Source organism: Odontesthes bonariensis, chromosome 10 (assembly GCF_027942865.1).
Source record: "Odontesthes bonariensis isolate fOdoBon6 chromosome 10, fOdoBon6.hap1, whole genome shotgun sequence".
NCBI lineage: Eukaryota > Metazoa > Chordata > Actinopteri > Atheriniformes > Atherinopsidae > Odontesthes > Odontesthes bonariensis.
The window spans coordinates 13,512,342-13,533,583 of NC_134515.1; the positions used below are offsets into that span (position 1 = coordinate 13,512,342).

A 21,242-nucleotide genomic window follows, 5' to 3' on the forward strand; every position below is an offset into this window, starting at 1 on the left:
TGATGGTGAATCTGTGTTTTGTGTTCTTTATACAAACGATAAAAGAACTAAATGGTGTTTACACCTGTGTCGCCTAGTTATCTAAACACATGCAAAGTTAAAATTAGGTTTCATCTCCTGTGCTGCAGGGGATTGAGGGAAATGAGTCAAATAACTGCCAGAGGTGGTGTAGTTGTACTTTCAGATTGTTTGTGCGAAGCTTTTTGTTTATGTCAGCTGCTGCAAACCTCGACTTTTCCAGCTAGTGTAGAGTTATACTTGTACAGTAGATGATGCATGTTGCTGCCAGCGCTCTGGCTCCGATCATTAGCTGTGGTCTATGAGACCAGCGACAGCTTCAGATGATCATTTACAAATTGGTAGCAGAGTTTACTGGCCGTTCAAGGTAAAAGCCGTTTATTTACATGTTTAGAAATGTACTCAGCCGTGGAAGTTATTCATATGTTACAGCTTTGAAGAAGATGTCCTCATAGTCCCAAATACTCCTTGAAACATTTGACATGGACCCGAAACAGGAGGCAGTATTTTTTTCTGTGATACACACTCATCTACCCAAGAGGGTAAAGAATCAGATTAATATGTGTTTAGATGGCAGCTGCTTTGGTTTGTTTTCCCTTAGTGTTTCACATTGATTTCTCTCTTTGCTCGGTGTTCTGCTTGATCTCAAGGCGCTGCTCCTACTGCTGCCACCAGGAATCGTCGTGGTCGCGAAAAACTACTGAATTATCCCCGTTCTTGTGCCCTACCAAATCTGATACTGATATTGTTGAGCTAATGTAGATCCAGACTGAGCCTTCTCTGTTGAAATCTAACACTGGTGACTTCCACTGATCAGAGGAGAGTTGTTTTGTTGCAGCAAGTGTAATCTCAGTCATTCACACACATTGCAGCACCTCCCAGTGACGTTGACATGGCATGCACACGCCAACACACTCGCGCTCAAACACTCCACGGCATAAAAGACACATTAATGGTTTATTTGTCTCCTTCGCCCATCTCCTCGTGCTCTCTCCTCATTCTTTACCCTCGTTTTGTTTTCCTTTTTGCTTTGTTTTTTTCCCCCTCTCCAGCTCATATTGTTCACCTTTCTTCTGGAAAATGGCTGTTGATAGATAGATCATTTAAAAAAAAAAAAATTACAAAAAGAAAAAAAATTACAAAAAAAATTGCTGTAATTTTCAACGGTTGTACATTAATACAGAAATAGAGTTACTGAGAGTTTTTAAAACCAAACTCTGTCTCGTGTGTGTTGCTTACCCACCCACAAACACTACACAGGATTTTACATGTGTTAGAAATGATAGGAGTCAAATTTCCAAAGCTATTTATTATCACACCAACAAAACTACCAGAAGTATTTGATGATAAAACTGTTTTTTGGGAACTTAGTATTCCTTTAAAAAAAACACAACTGTGGTTATATAGACACAGACATAGTGGTCTTTACAGTAGTATATTATTCGTATGGAGCACTGTATTTTGTACAGCTAGTAACCGTATTGTGACTATATTGATATTGGAAGTATGAGTGATCGACACATTCATATCGACGTGCCCTCTCTCATAAGTTGCCACAGGTTATAGGAGTTCATATTTGTATTGGGGCCTCCTAACGTGTTGTCTGCGGTTCCACCAAGTTTTTAGTGAAATAAAAGCATTTAGTGTCGATGTAGAAGATCATCTTTGAAGACGAATCACAGTTTTAAAATCTCTTTCACAGCTGTTTTGACTCGTGGTTCAGAAACCCGGGCCACCTCTGACATTATCAAACTGGCAGCTTGTTACAGGGCCTGGTGAGTCTGCTCCAGCCTTATATAGCGAAGTGTAACGGTGTACCAAGAAAGTATTTACTGCTCCACTGCTGCTTGACCTTGTTCGTGACCCAGTTCGATATTCGCATGGTCGATGGCACCCCCAAGTGTTTACTCTGAAGCAGGACAGGCAGGTAGCTCCTCTGAAAAACAGCTCCATGTGGATGTGAAATGATTTACAACTGTAAAATTGGATGAGTATTGAGAACAGTGGGAGGGATTTTGCTTTGTAGCTTCCAGTATGTCAATACATTGATTGGGGATGCATTATATTCTCTACAATGAACAAATTGATGGAGCTTAGGTCAACATTACAGCTCTCCTTGGTATTTGCACCTGTCAGGCCAGCGAGAAAATGGAATTGTTCAGAGAAAACAAGCAAGCTTATCTTCATTAATCATAATCAATTATAACAAATTTGAGTAGCTTTAACCCTATTTAACGATTAATTTGGAAAATACCTGTTTTAGAGTTTATAGTTTACTATCAGTGTATCTCGTATACTTAAATATAAATATATATATATATATAAATATATATATATATATAAATATATATATATATATATATAAATATATATATATATATATATAAATATATATATATATATATATAAATATATATATATATATATATAAATATATATATATATATATGAATTCAGAATTTAAATAGTTGGATTATGTACACTTGTGACTGTAAGATCATTTTCTACCGGAAAATTATCAGGAGGTTTTTGACCGGATGTGACGTAGTTGTCGGAAGCTGTCAGGGGGATGCGCTGCACGTGTTTGAGGGAGCTGTGAAAAGAACATGAACAGCAGGCTCGAGCTCACAGAGAGACCGTAAAACAACATTTTTCCCCACATTGAGACTTTGTGCACAGCTTTTAACTGTTAACAAACACCCGGACAGCAGGACTCAGCCAGGCTGCCGGAGCGGGAAGTCGGCGGAACCGTTAGCTTACCGGGAAGAGGTCAACACTCGGTGCGCCAGGACAGAAAGTTCTCGGTCTCTGTTCTTGGACCAGTGTGTGTCCGCTCTCTGTCTCTGTGCTTCTGTGTTCCCTCTTTACCTTAACAGCTGGTTAAGGACATTTGTTGTTAATTGAGTTGTGTTTGGACGGCATGGCGGACTACCTCATCAGCGGGCAGACCGGTTACGTGCCCGAAGACGGGCTGACGGGGCAGCAGCTGTTCAACTGTGGAGACGGGCTCACATACAAGTAAAGACACACGGTCACACACACAAATGATAATGAACCTGAAAACCAATGTGGGAACATGATGGATATTAATAGCACTACTTTAAAGGGGGACTCGTCGCTGCTGTAAATTGAGCTCCAGAAACGCTGTCATACATTTCCCACTTTAAAGTTATTTCAACAACAAATAGTTTTAAATTGGCGCTCTTTTACAATACTCACATTTGGAAAAACGCAAGATTGTAGACAAAAGTGTGCTAATGAATTACCTTTTATAGATGAATGACAGAGAAATTCGCGTTAGCAAGAGAAATAGATGACACGTTGTTGGCACCACGTCAGACTAAACTATTCTCACTTGGGTTTCGTTACTACTTTTAATTTTTTTCACAGGGTTTAATTGTTGGTACTGTAGATATTACACACGTTGATACAGAAGTACCTGCCTTAAAACGTTAAAAATAAAAAGATTTGATCTGACTTGGAGCTCCCTGGGAATTAAAATAGTGACATACTTTCAGCACACTCACTGGTCCTTAATTTAGGTCCTGGCTTATGGATCCCTGTGTTGTTATGTAGAACTGTGTGGATCTGAGCTATATTTAGAATATGTGTTAGGTCGCCTTCTTTGAATAGATATAACTCATTTGATGACTGACCAGCAGTACATCAAATCGTTAAAAGACCATTTTGGGATTTTTCTTTTTAACCAACTACTGAGAAGCTGAAGCTGTGGTCAGACACTGAGCAGGAACCCAAAATGTTGAGCCTCATTTTGCCTCACTGGCTACCTTTTGGTTAGTTGATGCAACGCATAGTTGTGAATAGAAGAAGAAACTAAAAAAAAATAAACATTTCCCTCAAGAAAAATGCTGCTCCAAGTAAAATCTGCTGAGGAATGAGTGGAGGCCATTTTAGTTGCTCCAATTTTTCATGGTCTGGCTTCGATAGTGATGGATAGCTATTGGATTAAAGTCCCTCAATTCAAAGGAATTATTAGTCAAATATTAGCTAGATATCTTGCATTTGAAAATAACTAATCGTTAGCAGTTTCTCTGCGTCCGAGGACTTGATTGCTAAAATAAATAGTCATGTCGGATTAGACTTGGTGTGATATCTGATACAAAGCCTGGCTGATGCAAACACAGCAGTTGTTCCAATGCCAGGCAACAGCATAGTTTTCAATGGATGAATGCATTCAGTGAATCTGCTGAATACGTTTCATGCCATGCATGAATAGGTGGCCAATTGCTGGTGATGATTTTTTTTTTCCTCCCCGTGTTGCACATTCAACTTGTCAACTATTAATGACGCATTGAACCGTGACAGCTTGGATGGATCGTTCATGCTTTAAGGTGGTGCTTCCTCCATCTGGCAGATGTTTTGGGTTTTTTCTGCTATTTATGAGATAAACTCCTTCCTCGGTGCTTGTCCCCACTTCTTGCTGATGCATCTGATGCAAAGCTCATCTGATACAGTTACAAACACAAAAGAGCTATTTCAGTGCCAGCCAGCAGTGTAGTGTTAAATAGATGAATGCATTCAGCGAATTTGTGCGCCAGCGATGGGAAATGGAAAGAGAAGACACAACTGAGACCAAAAGAAGTAAAAATGTAACAAGAAGGTCCGACTATTCAGGCATGCTTTTCATCATGTCAGACTCGGCAATCAATAATTTGAGCTTTTTACTTACAAATAAAACCCCCTTTTTCCTTCACTGGTGTCCCTAAGACCTACTGAACCAATTATTTGACAGTTTGGTTTGACTACTGTTGATGTAGCCGTCCGTTTAGCTCAAAGCACTTTTACCTTCTCTTTCTGGTTTGACGGGCCCCCGCAGCCACACCTGCGCGCGTATTCTTTACACTTTTCTGAAACATGACACCATCTGAAGGTTTCACAGAAAGAGAAATTCTTATGCCTAGCTTGAACTTGTTCAAGCCTTTTAAATCCATTTTGTTTTACTTGAATGAACTAAAAAAGAAACGGTTCTCAGTCGTTACAGCTTTCAGCTCCACAGAAATGTGTAAATATGTCTTAATAGATATGTGTATTTATTACACGTCCCCTAACTGTGCAGGGAAGCTGGATAAGTAACAGGAGCTGATCATTGTTTGGTGTCTTTCTCAAGTTTTCACTTTTCAGTTTGGAAGTGCGAGGCCTCAGATTGTGAATTTGTTATTTCTTGTCTTCATGTTGGATTAGCTGAGGTAACTTGAATGCTGTTATGATGGACAGGTGTTGTATTATCTAGTTTGTTTCCACCCTAAACTACTGTTCTTTCTCTCCATCAGCGACTTCCTCATTCTGCCAGGCTACATCGACTTTACAGCTGACCAAGTGGTGAGTGAGAATCAATATTTAGAACAAAGTCTGATTAGAGCTGATGTCACATCACACTCATCTGTCTTTGGGATAATGTTCATTCTGGGATCATTTAAGGTGATGAATGAGGATCATCAGCTGTGTGCCTCCCATAACAAAATCAAATCCCCAAATAAGCCTCCCACAGAAAGTCTCTTTCACACATTCACTGCTCTCCATAAATCTGGTGGCAACGAGCAACAAATATTGTACCACTTGGAGACAGAAATCTTGAATAATTGGACCTGTTTGAACTGCCGCAGTCACATTAACGGACAAACGGCAGGAATTTGACTTATCAGCTGCTCAGAGGATTCTGAAAGATTGCTTTGTTGAATAAATAGCAGCGCTGTCGAGACTTTCCTTCTCCACGGTTTTACCTTCAGTGCTGCAGCTTTGAATTTCAGTTGTACAGTTAAACCTTCATGTATAAACGTGACTGCTCGCCAAGCTTAAACATAAAGAAAAGTGATCTTTTAAGCTGCTTCCATCCACTGCTGCTGTTTTTTTTTGGGTTGTCACCACTTGGTTGTCACACTAGCACCGACTGTTGCTGAGTTTGACATGTTGTGAGAACACTGTGACCCGGTGAAGACTGTCACACTGCTCTTCATGCTCTGCCCAGTCTTGTACAAATGGAAAAAAAACTCATGCAGTGTGTTACTTCTTTTTTGTCCTTTTCACAGTGTTGGGAGGGTTTCTTTGGGCAGTTGTTTTAAACTCTACAAGAGACAAAAGTAACAGACTGGGAGCAATGGGGCTGGAGATAATAGTAATGGAAAATGTTCTTGTCTTGCATCTTTAGCAACAGGTAGCTTGCTAAAGATGCAAGACAAAGAACACAGAAGCCAGATCCTCTTTATGACAAAACTGTCATTAATCCTGGGTAACATCAACCACCCCTTGCATGGAACAGTGGCAGCCCTGCTGAGCCCACTGAGCAGCAGACTCCTCCACCCTAACTGTAAGACAGAGAGGTACCGCAGGTCCTTTCTTAGACTGTACAACAACAACAACAAGTCCCTGCGGTAGCCATGATGGTGATAATAATGATGATGATGACAATGCTAAGCTGTTACTGTGACCCCCTCTTCTTAATTTAATTCTTAATTTAATTTATTTATTACTATTTTAGTCTTTTTCTTATTTGTATGATGCTGCTAACACTGCACTACCTCTGGGTTTTTAAATTTTTTAAAAGTTTTTAAGCCCTTTTACTAATGCATTTATTTAGACAGGAATATCTCTATTTTTATATAACATCCCTATTTTATTATCTCCCTTATATAGTTTTAACTTCCTGATCCTGTGTCTGTATGTATGTCTACTTTTGCACGAGCTGTATGTGTGTGTATGTTGCTGCTGCGACGAATGAATTTCCCCACTGTGGGATAATAAAGGGCATACTTACTTACTTACTTACTTTATTCCCAGATGTGTGTGTCGAACAACACGTGTCTTTCATCATGATTTCTTTAAAGTTGTCTTGGACTTTGTTGCATCCAACTGACACATCAGCGCATACATATCTTAGGTAAATATCATATATCTCAGCGTTGGACCATCTCATTATTTAGGTCTGGATTCTCCAAACTTACCATCACACAGACATGTCTGATTAAAGGAAACACTGAGCGAGAACATTCCATTTCCATAACAGATTAGATCAAATTAATAGTGTTATGTATCTAGTGTGTAAAATGGGCTCACAAGCTTTTCGGATTAAAATGTCTTTATAAACAGGTGCAATTGACTGAATATGCCACACAGGCTTTGCACACAAGGGGATGTGGAAGCCATACATTGGTTTTAAGTGAGGATCGTGCCTTCCTATCCTGCACTCTCTGCTGTGGGCTGGATAGCAAATAAGGCACAGCAGAGTGTATATCTTTTTGCATGTCATATAGTTAAGTCTTTGTTTTACTGTTTATATTTCCCCCTTTTTACCTCCAGAACAAAAACACTGCTGACTCTTGAAAGTGTCATTCAAAAGCAGGGCTCTAGAGTGCGACCAATTTTCTCAATGGTGCAACTAAAAAAAATCTGATGTCGCACAGGTGCAACCACCCGTTCGAGGGGGAAAAAAAAAAAGTCTGCTCGACTCTGAAAGTCTCCCTGTGGTTCAACAACAGACACACAGTGAAGGGCGGGACCCCCCTGATTGGCCCGTGTACATGTGTGTACGTTTGAACACGCACGTGCTTGCTAGTCAGACACAGAGGTGATGAACCTCGGCTCGTCAGTTAAACAGTGGATGTAGCCGCGGGTGATATAATTAAAAGAACGATTGACAACTTTTTGGTTAAGTTGAGGCCTGATACGTCCGAAAATAACCACAACCAATGCTCTGACACGAAGCCATCAACCTCCCACATTATGTCAAGTCCTGGTCCGGAGCTAGCAACTACTGGCGCATCAGCTTGCGCCACTACACATAGCTGGCACGAAATCGTGACATCAACACCGCTCGCGTTAGCAGACGCGGCAACCATGCTAGAGCCTTTACAGTTCTGCTTGTTGGATCGGTGTCACTTAGAGCTCATCTACACAAATCAACTTTTAATATCTATAAATTTGATATATATATATATATATATATATGTGTGTGTGTGTGTGTGTGTGTGTGTATATATGTGACCTTTGATACAAACCAGGAGCCAGAACGTGTGAAACATTTACACCTGTTCTGTGACAGTTTAACAGAAGCATTCCAATGTGTGTCTTTTGTCCAGGACCTGACGTCAGCGCTCACCAAACAGATCACCATGAAGACTCCCTTGGTGTCCTCTCCCATGGACACGGTAACAGAGGCCAACATGGCTATTGCTATGGCTGTGAGTATGACACGCACAGTATCCTTGGGTTGTTGGACAGCTGTAATATCTTCTAGTTTGAATGTGGCGACGCTCAGTTGCGTTTTTCTTTCAGCTAACGGGGGGCATCGGCTTCATTCACCACAACTGCACTCCAGAGTTCCAGGCTAACGAAGTTCGCAAAGTCAAGGTAGTGATGAGGATTGTCTGTGTGGTGTTGTTCTTTCTTTAACATACTTCTTTTTAACACTTTATTGTAACAGAAGTTGTTTCAATTTCTCTGTCCAGCCTCCCATCTGTCTTTTGCAAGTGTCTTTACTTCTTTCAGTCATGATTAACTTCCTTTTGTTTTTTGTTCATTTTGTACCTTTATCCTCATCTTCCCCATCTTGCTTAATCTTTTCATGCATATCTTAAGTCCTTGTGTCTGCAGTAGTCTGGTTTTAGTAAGGTCCAGTAGGTCGGTGTTTGTTTTCTGCATTCCTTGCTCTCTAGCTGTAGGTTGTAGGAAGTGATTTTTCTTTTTTATTCCCTCCATTGCTTCATCTACTGCTGTCCGTAATTATTCCAAATCCCTATTCCTGATTTTCCTCACCTCCTTCCCTGTTCTAGCGATATGAGCAGGGCTTCATTACAGATCCTGTGGTGATGAGTCCCAACGAGCGAGTGCGGGACGTCTTCCAGGCCAAAGCGCGGCATGGCTTCTGTGGCATCCCCATCACAGACAACGGCAAAATGGGCAGCAAGCTGGTGGGAATCATCTCCTCCAGAGACATTGATTTCCTGAAGGAGGAAGACCACAACCTGCCACTGAGTGAGGTGAATACTTTTGCTAAAAGATTTAGATCTGGATCGCACTTCCTTCTTAACTCTACTGAGGTTGCTGCTGCCCCAACACACCAGCAAGCACAGATGTTTTTCAAATTTCAGTGGAGTCACTGATGATTTTGCTGAGTGTTTTTAGTGAAAATACACCTAAAGTTTAAGATATGAAGACAATGTGTTCAAACACAACAATGTTACTGGTGGTTTTTCATTGAGCAAATCCAAAATAATGTAGTTAATTTGTGTTTGAAATGTTTCTAAAGATGCGTACTAACAGCAGGAGAACTTTGACCCTGCTTTTTGCCAATAATAAGAAAAAAAAATCGATGTATATTTTGGACCCCGTTCACAATCCGTGAGTCAATAAAATCTTTAATGCTATCTGCGCACGTAAGAATTGTGACAACTTCAGACTTTAGAGTAAAGAATCCAAATACAGCAACCCTAATGACCTATGTTCAGACCTATGTTTGTGAGTAAATGCGTAATGTGTGACTCAATAACCCGAATGACCCACATGATGGTTGTGTGTGTGAACAATATACATGTGACCCCAATGACTCAGGCTGCTTGAGGCCCAGGGACTCGGACTCCCTGCCAGTCATTTAGAGCTAAAGAGTGAAATATGTTCAAGAACGTGACGTTGAGCTTTTTTTTTAAATGGATGTCTTTAAAATGTGACATCTCAGAATACCTTCAGCAACATTGGGGGTAAACACATTTTCTCAAACCCTTTTCTATCACCACCACTTTGACAGGTGATGACAAAGCGAGAGGATCTGGTGGTTGCCCCTGCTGGCGTGACACTAAAAGAAGCTAATGAAATCCTTCAGAGGAGTAAAAAAGGTGACACTTGTTCAAATATTATGTCGTCTGCCTTTTAATTAACGCAACGTGAAATTTAAAGATGAAGCATAAAACTGATTTTTCTCCACCTAGGTGCCATGTTTTCATCTCTGTGGTTCTTCCTCCTGCAGGTAAACTGCCCATAGTAAATGAGGAGGGCTCTCTGGTGTCAATCATCGCCCGCACAGACTTGAAGAAGAACAGAGACTTCCCTCTGGCCTCCAAAGACCCGAGAAAACAGCTGCTGTGCGGCGCCACCATTGGCACCCACAACGATGACAAGTACAGGCTGGACCTGCTGGTGCAGAGCGGGGTGGATGTGGTCGTACTGGTATGTAGGAAGCACCCCTTTTAGGGTGGAGGGAGACTATGATAATGATAAAGTGGACGATATGCATCAGAAATGGTAAACCTGCTCCCGGTCGATTTCCACTGGGTTCCCTGACAACTAAACACACTGGTTTTTGATGGTTTTCTGCTTTATTTCTGTGGCATTAGTACACGGTTTCCTCCACACGGTGCATAACAGAGACAATGCCATAAATTTTCTCCCTGTGAGTTTGTAAATGACAAGTGATCTTTTTTATAAAGATAATTATAATTTTATAAAATTATAATTAAATTAAGACTAAAATTTAATGGTGTGCAGACTCTTTTGTTCGACCTGGATTCACTTCACACTGAAGTTGCTTTTTAGAGTTTGTAAATAAAAAGGTGCTTTATGGTGCGTGTTTCTTGTTTACCACCAGGATTCATCTCAGGGCAACTCAATCTTCCAGATTAACATGATCAAATATATCAAAGAGAAGTACCCCCACCTACAGGTCATCGGAGGCAATGGTAACTACACTCTTCTTTACCTACACACTGAAATGTGTTCATTATTGAGCCCTAACAGCCTCTGTCTCCCCCTGTCTCCGGCAGTTGTGACCGCAGCTCAGACGAAGAACCTGATCGATGCAGGAGTGGATGGACTGCGAGTGGGGATGGGCAGCGGCTCCATCTGCATCACACAGGAAGGTGGGTGACCGATGGCCTTACTCAAAGAACACCACCCACTGCATAATCTGCCCCATCTGCAAAACTTCTCTCAGCCAGTCTGGTGCCACCAAGGCTGCTGTTGGAAGTCAAAAAGGGAAAGAAAGATGTGAGGCAGATGAAGGTTTTAGGTTTGGTTGAACTATTTGAATGGTTCGGCAGTGTAACGTGAGATATTTAAAATTTTGGTTTTATTGATTTTATTGCAAGACAAAAAGTTGGTTTTAATGGTCAAAACGGTTTCTTCTTCAGTTTCTGCGGGGAAAGTAACCAACTTTTCATCTGGAACATTTGGCCAGAGTCTTTTTTTTTTTTTTTTTTTTAGTTGGCACAATTTGTCTTTGTTCATCGTGTTGCTTTTATAAGCAGCGCTCTATGTAAGCTACATCGGCTTTGGGTTCAGTGTGTAGTTGCATTTCTCTTGGGAATCTCACGTACAAAGGTTTGATATTGTGAATTTAGTTCTAGATTAACGTTGTTGTCTGATTCTTTCCATAAACATACAGTTGTTAATAGATTGCGCGTTCTTCCTTAAAGAAGGGTTTTATTTGAACTTGTTTGGGTGCAGAAACAATTTGGTTTAAGTTTTAACTTGATGACTTGGATGAGTCTCAGTGTTTTGTCTGATGTCGTGACGGCATATATTGTCTCTGTGCTGCGTCTCTGACCGTAGTGTGTCCTCATCTCGACCACGTCATCTCAAATCATCAGCAGTTCTTGCTTATTCTCTTTTCCTTATTATTTTCTTCATATTTACCTTATCTTCATCTTGCTGTCTTGGTACTTTTTTGCTTTTTTTTTTTTTTTTTTTTTGCTGTTCCCCTTAAATTCTCTTCCCTACCTTGTTTGATGTGTCTGTGTGTCCATGTCTAGCTCCCTTCAGTGTACCACCAGATTTAAAGCTCCACAGCCCCAAAATCCCAACCATTGTTACAGGATACTCCAGTAAGTTCTCCTGCTGGCTTGTGCTGGGTATTGATTGGCTCCACTCTTCCAGTGCCCCTCCCCCTTCACAGCCTGCTGCATTGATTTGGGTGACAGCTTTGCATCTGTAGATGTAGGTTTGATAGGTTTTGAGAGCTTGGGTTTTGGGGTTTTGGTGTTTTGCTTGTTCCTGTGTCTACACTAATCTGTTAATCATCTGACGTGAATGTTGCTCTTCCTCCACCGACTTTACTGACCTTTTGGTCTCTGGTTTTGATGTCATCTGATTGAGGCTCATATGCAGGGTGTATAGATACTAAAGGGTCAGATAAAGTCCAAACACTTGCTGCTGCTGTGACAGCCTGCCCCACTCATCACATCTACATGAAAACCATAGTTTTGATTCATTGCTAACACACATTCCTAATCATGGAGTAATCGGCAGAGGGTGCGCCAGTCGTGTAATTTGCTGCCACACGGTGTCTCTGTTTAGCAGATGTTGCAGTGGTGTTGGGGCTGGTTGGGAACATGTTTTTGTCCGCTTGCAGGTTTGTTTTACAGCTTAAATGATCTGAATGATCCCGGTTGTAACTTGTGAAAAGCAAATCCTGATATTTAACCAAACTTTTGATTTGGATCATGTTTGAAAACCTGTTTGTGCTCACTTGCTGTGTGGAGTCTCGGCGGCATTGTTGAGATATCTCAGATCTTTTTCTCCTTTTTAATTCTGCTTTAATCATGTTTGTTTAATATAAAAGGGGGAAAAAAAATCAAGATTTATTGTTTGAACATTCTGAGCTGCAGAGAATTAGAAGAACAAAAGATGCAACGGTTCCACCTGCAGCAACACCCACATTGTGTTGCTTTACTTCAGTATGTTGGCTTGATGATATAAAGAACCATTTACTGCATTTGCTGCTTTGATAAGTGATCAAATACATTGGAGGATAATTAGGAACACTCGTTTAGTAAGTACCTCGCTGCCCCGAGTTGACCAGAAGTAAAACCAGTGTGGTTGAAAAATTGTGATGATTCTCTTGAGATATTTTGATGTTAACACTCTGTTAGTGTCTCCTTTTTTCTTTTTATGGGTTAGAATCTTTTCGAGATATAAAAGTTCATTGAGTCACTCTTTTAAGCTAAACCCAGGCAGATAGTTCCTGAGTTTGGTTACAAGTCTTGGAAGCGAAGTCCTATTTCCCTGCTGATGTGACAAGTTTAACTTCCTCATTCTCACATTTAACCAACATAACAGAAAGAAACACGCCCCCGGCCTGTCTGTTCATACACTGCTTTTTTTTCCTCCTTCCATTAGTGGTTTTGGGACCTTTTACTATGCATGTACTCAGTTGGGACATTTTTGAGTTTATCAAATAATCAGTTGGCTGAGAATTCCTTTTTCTACTTTGGCAGCACTTCAAAGTAGAAAATGTTGGAGCCTGTTGACTCTTTCAGAGAAACAATATCAAAGATCTACAGTCTAGCACAGATGACGAGTCAGACAGCCAGCATGGCTCCTGTCAGGATATGAAAGCTGAAAATGATAAACTTTCTTAGCTGTACATGTGTGTACTCATTTAATCCTTCTCCATCTTTCTCCTCTTTACTCCTTCAGTGCTGGCATGTGGCAGACCCCAGGCCACAGCGGTCTATAAAGTTTCAGAGTACGCCAGGCGTTTTGGTGTGCCAGTCATCGCTGACGGAGGCATCCAGACTGTTGGACACATTGCCAAAGCCCTAGCATTAGGAGCATCAACGGGTAAAGATGATGCTTTATTTAAAATATACCTGGCCTTGTACTAGATTTGACTTCACTATCTGTTGGGAATCAAAACTTTTATATATATATTTATATTTATATTTATATATATATATATCCATCCATCCATCATCTTCCGCTGGTCCGGGGATCGGGTCGCGGGGGCAGCAGCTTGAGCAAAGAGACCCAGACGTCCCTGTCCCCGGCCACTTCCTCCAGCTCTTCTGGGGGGACCCCAAGGCGTTCCCAGGCCAGCCGAGAAACATAGTCTCTCCAACGTGTCCTGGGTCTTCCCCGGGGCCTCCTCCCAGTGGGACGGGCCCAGAACACCTCACCGGGGAGGCATCCTAACCAGATGCCCGAGCCACCTCATCTGACTCCTCTCGATGCGGAGGAGCAGCGGTTCTACTCCGAGCCCCTCCCGGATGACCGAGCTTCTCACCCTATCTCTAAGGGAGAGCCCAGACACCCTGCGGAGGAAACTCATTTCGGCCGCTTGTATTCGCGATCTCGTTCTTTCGGTCACTACCCACAGCTCGTGACCATAGGTGAGGGTAGGAACATAGATTGACCGGTAAATCGAGAGCTTCGCCTTCTGGCTCAGCTCCTTCTTCACCACGACGGGCCGGTGCAGAGCCCGCATCACTGCAGACGCCGCACCGATCCGTCTGTCAATCTCCTGCTCCATTCGTCTTTCACACGTGAACAAGACCCCGAGATACTTGAACTCCTCCACTTGGGGAAGGATCTCATTCCCGACCCGGAGAGAGCATTCCACCCTTTTCCTGCTGAAGACCATGGTCTCGGATTTGGAGGTGCTGATTCTCATCCCAGCCGCTTCACACTCGGCTGAGAACCGCTCCAGTGAGAGCTGAAGGTCACGGCCCGACGACGCCAACAGAACCAAATCGTCCGCAAAAAGCAGAGACCCGATTCTGAGGTCGCCAAACCGGACCCCCTCAACGCCCTGACTGCGCCTAGAAATTCTGTCCATAAAAATTATGAACAGAATCGGTGACAGAGGGCAGCCCTGACGGAGTCCAACCCTCACAGGAAACATGTCCGACTTACTGCCGGCAATGCGGACCAAACTCTGACACCGGTCATACAGAGACCGAACAGCCCATATCAAGGAGTCCGGCACTCCATACTCCCGGAGCACCCCCCACAAGAGTCCCCGAGGGACACGGTCGAACGCCTTCTCCAAGTCCACAAAACACATGTAGACCGGTTGGGCGAACTGCCATGCACCCTCCAGGATCCTGCCGAGGGTATAGAGCTGGTCCACTGTTCCACGGCCAGGACGAAAACTACACTGCACCTCCTGAATCCGAGATTCGACTATCCGTCGGATCCTCCTCTCCAGTACCCCCGAAAAGACCTTACCAGGGAGGCTGAGGAGTGTGATCCCCCTATAGTTGGAACACACCCTCCGGTCCCCCTTTTTAAAGAGGAGGACCACCACCCGATCTGCCAGTCCAGAGGCTCTGCCCCCGATGTCCACGCGATGCTGCAGAGGCGTGTCAACCAAGACAGCCCCACAACATCCAGAGCCTTGAGGAACTCAGGACGGACCTCATCCACCCCCGGGGCCTTGGCACCGAGGAGTTTTTTGACCACCTCGGTGACCTCAGCCCCAGAGATGGGAGGTCCCACGTCCGAGCTCCCCAACTCTGCTTCCTCATCGGAAGGCGTGTCGGTAGGATTGAGGAGGCCCTCGAAGTATTCCCCCCACCGACTCACGACGTCCCTAGTTGAGGTCAGCAGAGCCCCGCCCCCACCATACACGGTGTTGACGGTGCACCGCTTTCCCCCCCTGAGCCGCCGGATGGTGGACCAGAATCTCCTCGAGGCCGTCCGGAAGTCGTTCTCCATGGCCTCCCCGAACTCCTCCCAAGCCCGGGTTTTTGCCTCAGCAACCGCCGAGGCCGCGTTCCGCTTGGCCTGTCGGTACCCATCAGCAGCTTCCAGAGTCCCACTGGCCAAAAAGGCCCGATAGGACTCCTTCTTCAGCTTGACGGCTTCCCTCACCACTGGTGTCCACCAGCGGGTTCGGGGATTGCCGCCACGACAGGCACCGACCACCTAACGGCCACAGCTAAAAAAAAAAAAAGTTGTGTAAAACCTCAAATATTATCTAGCTCTCTTGAAAATGCATCACACTAACATGTTCTTTTTCCTTTGGCGTGTCCAGTGATGATGGGTTCTCTGCTGGCTGCCACGAGCGAAGCTCCCGGTGAATATTTCTTCTCTGACGGCATCAGGCTGAAGAAATATCGTGGTATGGGTTCACTGGATGCCATGGACAAAAATTTGGGTTCCCAGACCAGATACTTCAGGTACAGAAACATAACTACAGAGGAGACTCGCGGGCATACCCCTCCCACAGTGAAAAGGGCTAAGCCCTTCATGAAATGTCTGCTGTGAAATCTAATTCTCTGACAGTTTCCCACAGCTTTCAACACTTCTTCTTTTTTTGTGGTTTCTAAACATTACTGTTTTTTGTCAAAGTAAAAAAACCCAAAAAAAGACATTTTGGACAGTGGAAGACATTTTATTAAAAAGCTCCAATGAGTGATAATTTGTGAAGACAACCATTCACAATCGTGAGAACTCGTACAACAAACAGCACTGCATGTGTGCAGCCAGCATCACTAATCTTGGTCCACTGGGTGGCAGTACACACAGTACCTACAGTATAATTCTGCTGTCTACTCATCCACACCTGACAGATGGAAGTAGCATAGCGACATGTTAGTGTAGAGAAAGAGGGACAGATGTGGTTTCCTGCACAGATGTTGATTCAGCTCTCACAGCCTTCGCTGCCACTTCAGAGCTGAAACAACTTTGCCTCGCCTTACAGTCACTCGATCCTACGGGTTAAGTCACAATGTTGCCACTGTAAATATGCTGTGTCTAACTAAACTCAATTTCTTCTTCTCTCCCCTCACAGTGAATGCGATAAGATTAAGGTGGCTCAGGGTGTCTCTGGAGCCGTGCAGGACAAAGGCTCGATCCACAAGTTTGTCCCCTACCTGTTGGCTGGCGTTCAGCACTCGTGTCAGGACATCGGAGCCAAAAGCCTCACGCAGCTCAGGTACAAAGACCAACATAATTACTGCCAGGGTAACGGATGCATTTTCATTAGCATCACATTAGAGAATTGGCTCCACTCGGGGCTTCTATGCACCAAACCGACAGTCGGCTGTCTGGAGCATCAGACTTTTTTTCCAGCATACTCAACATATGGAATTGGGGCCATGTAGGCCTGTGAGAGAGCTCACTCTGATTGGCTGTTACACACAATGTCTTGTTTCATCTTCATTTCTAAAAAAAAAACAGCTGCCTATGCTTTTTTTTAATAAGTAGTTCCTTTGGGCACAACGTAGATTTATTTACTCAGGTGCAGGTTGTACATCCTGGCCGGCGGTGTGTTCAAGTGCCATTTTGTTTGCCCAGATGCTGATGACATGTGGAGGCCTCATGTTGGTTTTGGTGTATCGGAGCCCTTGCAGGATATTCTAATCCCATCACTCCCATGTTTACGTGTACAGCAATATTCCAGTGAAGACCTTTTTTTCGGACTACCTTAATGAGAATAAGGTCATATTTGGAGTATATTGGTCTGTTTAAGAGTGACACATTTTTAAGTGCACAGTACCTTATTTTGGAATTGTTCTCACAGATGTGTTAACGCCAGCTCCCAAAGCAGAGCTGTACAGAATAGGACGGCCTTAGGTGGATATAAAACTTTGGATAGCTGCAAAGATCGCAATTGTATAGAGGGACTTTACATGGGCATTAATCAAACTATGCTCTGCAACATGGAAACTCAAAAAAAAAAAGGTGAATTGTTGGAATATTGCAGAGTCTTACCTGTGGTAGATGGAACTCCATTTTGAGAATCAGATGGTTTCCTGATAGATGAATTAAAGCTAAAAGTTACTTCGAGCGAGCAGAGTGAATTTAAGACTAAACCTAAAAAATTTAGACGTTCAAGCAGATACTAAACGCGGTCCATGTTGCTATGCAGTTATCTGCAGGTAAGAAAGTGTATAACAAAGTGATGCTGTGTAAAAAAACATGAAGCAGCTTTAGCTTGAACTGTTTATAGATGATGAAACCTTTGCTTTCCTGGTGCCCCTGTTCTGAGTAGCCTTTAGCTATCCATCCGATTCTCCAGCGCTCCGTTTACTGTAGTTAAGGCGCTGACTACTCGTTCGTACTTTGAGTAGTACTTATTCACTTTCTGAAAAATGGGAAGCACCACCCCACCATGTCCAGAACCTCGGGTGTCTTGGGGTGAATCTCATACTTCCATGGCATTTCACTCCCAGAACGCTTTCAAACTCCCTCTGTCCAGCTGGTGATCAGTTGGCAGCTCTGCCCCTTTTTCATCACCTTCAAGATGTACGGCTGCAGGTCTGTCTATCAATGACCTTTAGCCTAAGTACACATATGAGCCACCTTATGCTCGAACCTGGTGTTTTGATTTTGGACTTGTGTCCATTACAATCGGGATCAGATTAGGGAGGCCTCCAAATCATTGCCCACGTGGGCATTAAAGTACCCCGCAGGTGACACCACCCAGAGACTCCAAGAAGGCCGGGTAATGTGAGCTGAACTAATATCTAGTTGGTGTCGCTCTTTCCAAACCAGTCTGCGACCCCGGGAATCGGCACGCCCAGCTCACACTGCACCGGACCTCGAAGTTCCTCCCCATGAAGGTGGCTGAAAAGACTAAATAAATAAATAACTACCTTTGGAAGCAGGTGGAGGGGTGTCCCATCTTTAATTTAAAGCTTTTCCTTTGGTGGTTGTTTCACCACACCCCAGTGTAGCTTTTTAAGTACATTTAATTGAATCGAAGGACTCTTTACTCTCACTGTACCTCTCAAAACCTCCACCCCCCAATTTTTTCTTACTTTTTACCATCTAAAATTTGCGTTGCCTTACAGATGTTGTGATTTTTACATTTTCGTCTTCCTGACTCGCACTGAAAAGTTTAAAAGTCCTTCACAATTTGTACATCTTCAGTCTTACTGTTGCTCCGGTATCCTAACAGCGTCTGTTTTCTCCCCTCAGAGCCATGATGTACACCGGAGATCTGAAATTTGAAAAGAGAACAGCATCTGCTCAAACAGAGGGTGGAGTTCACAGCCTACACAGGTACACCAACTGCTGTTTCTTCAGCACAGATCCATTCATTCTTTGATTTTTCGCTTTGGTTTCATATTTCCACGTCTTTACCACAAACAAAGTTAAACTTCCTCTTTGTGCCCGTGTTCTGCCTACTGCAGCGTCTGTCTTTACAGGAAACCTCAGAGCATCACGTAGTGTGATCTGTCCTCTTGATTCTGACTTTTTCTTTCTCACAGTTATGAGAAACGTCTCTTTTGAGGAGGAGGAAACTTTCCGACGGAGAATCCCAACATATGCAAACACGCACTACTTGACCGGCCTGGTTCCCATTCTACACACACCGATCTAACGTCTGATGAAAATAAGCAAATTCCTTCTCCACTCTTCCAAGGATTCATCAGTTTTCCTGCCATTATCATCTATGCATCGTCTGTTCAACATGTTTGGAAAGGGGGTGAAATGCACATGATTTAAAATGAAAACTCTGTCGTATTGTTAAAAATGTTGTGCTGTGACGATTTTTTTAAAAGCAAGAAAAATGATTATTCAACAATAAAGCTTACCTGTTTTTTCACAAGTTGTCTGTTTTTGGTCAATTGTACAACTTTACTTAACATTTTTTTATATCATTTTGGAGAAAAAAAAAAGGCCTAGTTAATAAAACAATGAAGAGGCAGTTTTATCAGTAAGTTTCTCATTACCCAGGAGGAAAAGTACGTCCCATGAGGACTTGCTGCAGCTTGTAACAGAGACGTTGCATAATTCACAACATTTCTGGGGCTTTCCTCAGCCCCCGTTATACACCGTTAAAAAAAAGCTAAAGTTCCTGAGATTTGAACGATGTTCGCCGTTTCAGGATACAATCATAACTGTAGACACTTATGCCAAACCAGTACAATACACGCAGCTCACCTATGAGGCCTCACAGGATTCCAACTACCAACAAAAATGGTCCAGTTACATTGGCAGGGGTCCAGTTAATGCACTCCTGTGAAATAGTCCACAACAAGTCTTACATCCATAAACACACGAGAAAGTTCTGTCAGACCGAGCCTCTACTCCAAATGGTTCAATAACAGCGTTAATTTATTTCTGATATGCCTTTTTTTTTCCTTTTAGGTGTTTTGGGCCAAAATTGCAGGAATTTTAACGGGTTAAACTAAGAAGATTACGTTTAACAAAAGATTTGTAAAGAAAAGACACCGTTGTCTATAAATTCAGGCACTTACATTTTCCAAAACACCACCGCCTCCCTGAAAAAAAACATGTTTGAATTTTATTAATTGTATTTAAAGCCAAATGGTTATAGTGGCAAGCGTAAAAAAATGTGATTTATTTTTTTAGGAAAATACTGAGCAACATTGTTTGCAGACAAATTGAACTTTTTCACTTTAAAATACACTTGTCTGGAACGTATTGGTCCCATCCCATAAATCTAAGTTTTGCATCTTCTGACTTTCTGGTGAGATAAGAAACAAAAAGCTCCTCTTTGATTAGATCTATGAAACAAATTTGTACTCTTTATCGTAGACAAAAATCGTGTATCAATAATTTCCCTTTTCACTTAAGATGAGTAAAGGCCGGGTTTCATTGTGTTCCTCCACCTGCTCTCCACCCACCTCACCTTCCTCCTTCCTGCTCGATCGTCTCCAGGGACTATCGGGTGCTCCTCTGAATGCTCCTCTGAATGCTCCGGACTTTCCAGGCTGAAACCCAGACGGATGCGATGGGAGCGGTCCCGTCACACTCTGTTGGTCACACCTGTCTCACATCATCCATCATGTGGCAGGCAGACGTTTCTAATTAAGACAAGAAAAGAGTGGATTTCCAGGCCACAATTAGCACAATGGAAAGATGAGTGTTTTATATGTGAAACAAAACACCGATCCATGAAATACAGTTTACTGAAGCCAGATGCTTCTTGTACTGAAGTCGTGTCCGACCCACCTCTGCCACAGTTTCCACGAAGCCAAAGTACAATCAACTTTTAAAGCACATTTGAAATAACTGCCTTTGACCACAGTGCTTTGCATTAGACATAAAAAAATATGATAAAAGCAGGACAATAATCCAAAGACACCATTTTAAGATGAGACTTAAACAGGCTCTGCTGAGGAGTCGTTACATAATTTTGGGGCGATGGCTGCAAAAGCTTCTCTGTACACCAACCTTAACTTCAGAATAACTACAATCAAACATGATCCGAGTGACGTGGAAGTCATGTGCGCTCGTACAGCCGCTGCTAAAACGTATGGAAGCAGCCCACTCCTGGAGGATGTTCATTTGTTTTACTGCGTAAAAGAAGCTTAACTATCAGTTTAACAGTTGGACATTTTTTTTTCTAGATAAAAAAAATATTTGAGAATCACCTTGTAATCTGCACTTCTAAAACTAATACCTGCACAAGTCTAAATATACAAAGAGTCGGCATCTAAAAGAGACTTCTTCAAATACGTTGCGTTTTCCCAGACGGATGCGTCTAAAATTTGGAGCAAGTAAAATGAGAATTGGAATGG

At 42.8% G+C, this 21,242-nt stretch overlaps 1 protein-coding gene across 2 annotated transcripts; it reads left to right on the forward strand.

Moving 5' to 3' along the window:
• Window positions 1-2,568: 2,568 nt before the first annotated feature.
• Window positions 2,569-19,303, forward strand: impdh2 (IMP (inosine 5'-monophosphate) dehydrogenase 2). 2 transcript variants are annotated; one of them, XM_075476329.1, is made up of 15 exons: window positions 2,569-3,036; window positions 5,310-5,358; window positions 8,112-8,213; window positions 8,308-8,382; window positions 8,805-9,011; window positions 9,776-9,863; window positions 9,995-10,194; window positions 10,613-10,703; window positions 10,788-10,883; window positions 11,775-11,846; window positions 13,441-13,584; window positions 15,779-15,923; window positions 16,538-16,681; window positions 18,670-18,753; window positions 18,963-19,303. In XM_075476329.1, the coding sequence occupies exons 1-15, from the start codon at window positions 2,939-2,941 to the stop codon at window positions 18,982-18,984; spliced, it is 1,617 nt and encodes a 538-aa protein (XP_075332444.1). In that variant the 5' UTR covers window positions 2,569-2,938; the 3' UTR covers window positions 18,985-19,303. The 2 variants fall into 2 exon arrangements, with proteins under 2 accessions (XP_075332444.1, XP_075332445.1); XM_075476330.1 differs by lacking the exon at window positions 11,775-11,846.
• The last annotated feature ends 1,939 nt before the right edge of the window (window positions 19,304-21,242 follow it).

Coding starts and splice junctions, on each gene's coding strand:
- impdh2 (XM_075476329.1), top strand. CDS start 2,939: ATGGCGGACTACCTCATCAGCGGGCAGACCGGTTACGTGCCCGAAGAC. Junction 9,012..9,775: donor ACAACCTGCCACTGAGTGAG/GTGAATACTTTT, acceptor CCACTTTGACAG/GTGATGACAAAGCGAGAGGA. Junction 16,682..18,669: donor AAAAGCCTCACGCAGCTCAG/GTACAAAGACCA, acceptor TTCTCCCCTCAG/AGCCATGATGTACACCGGAG.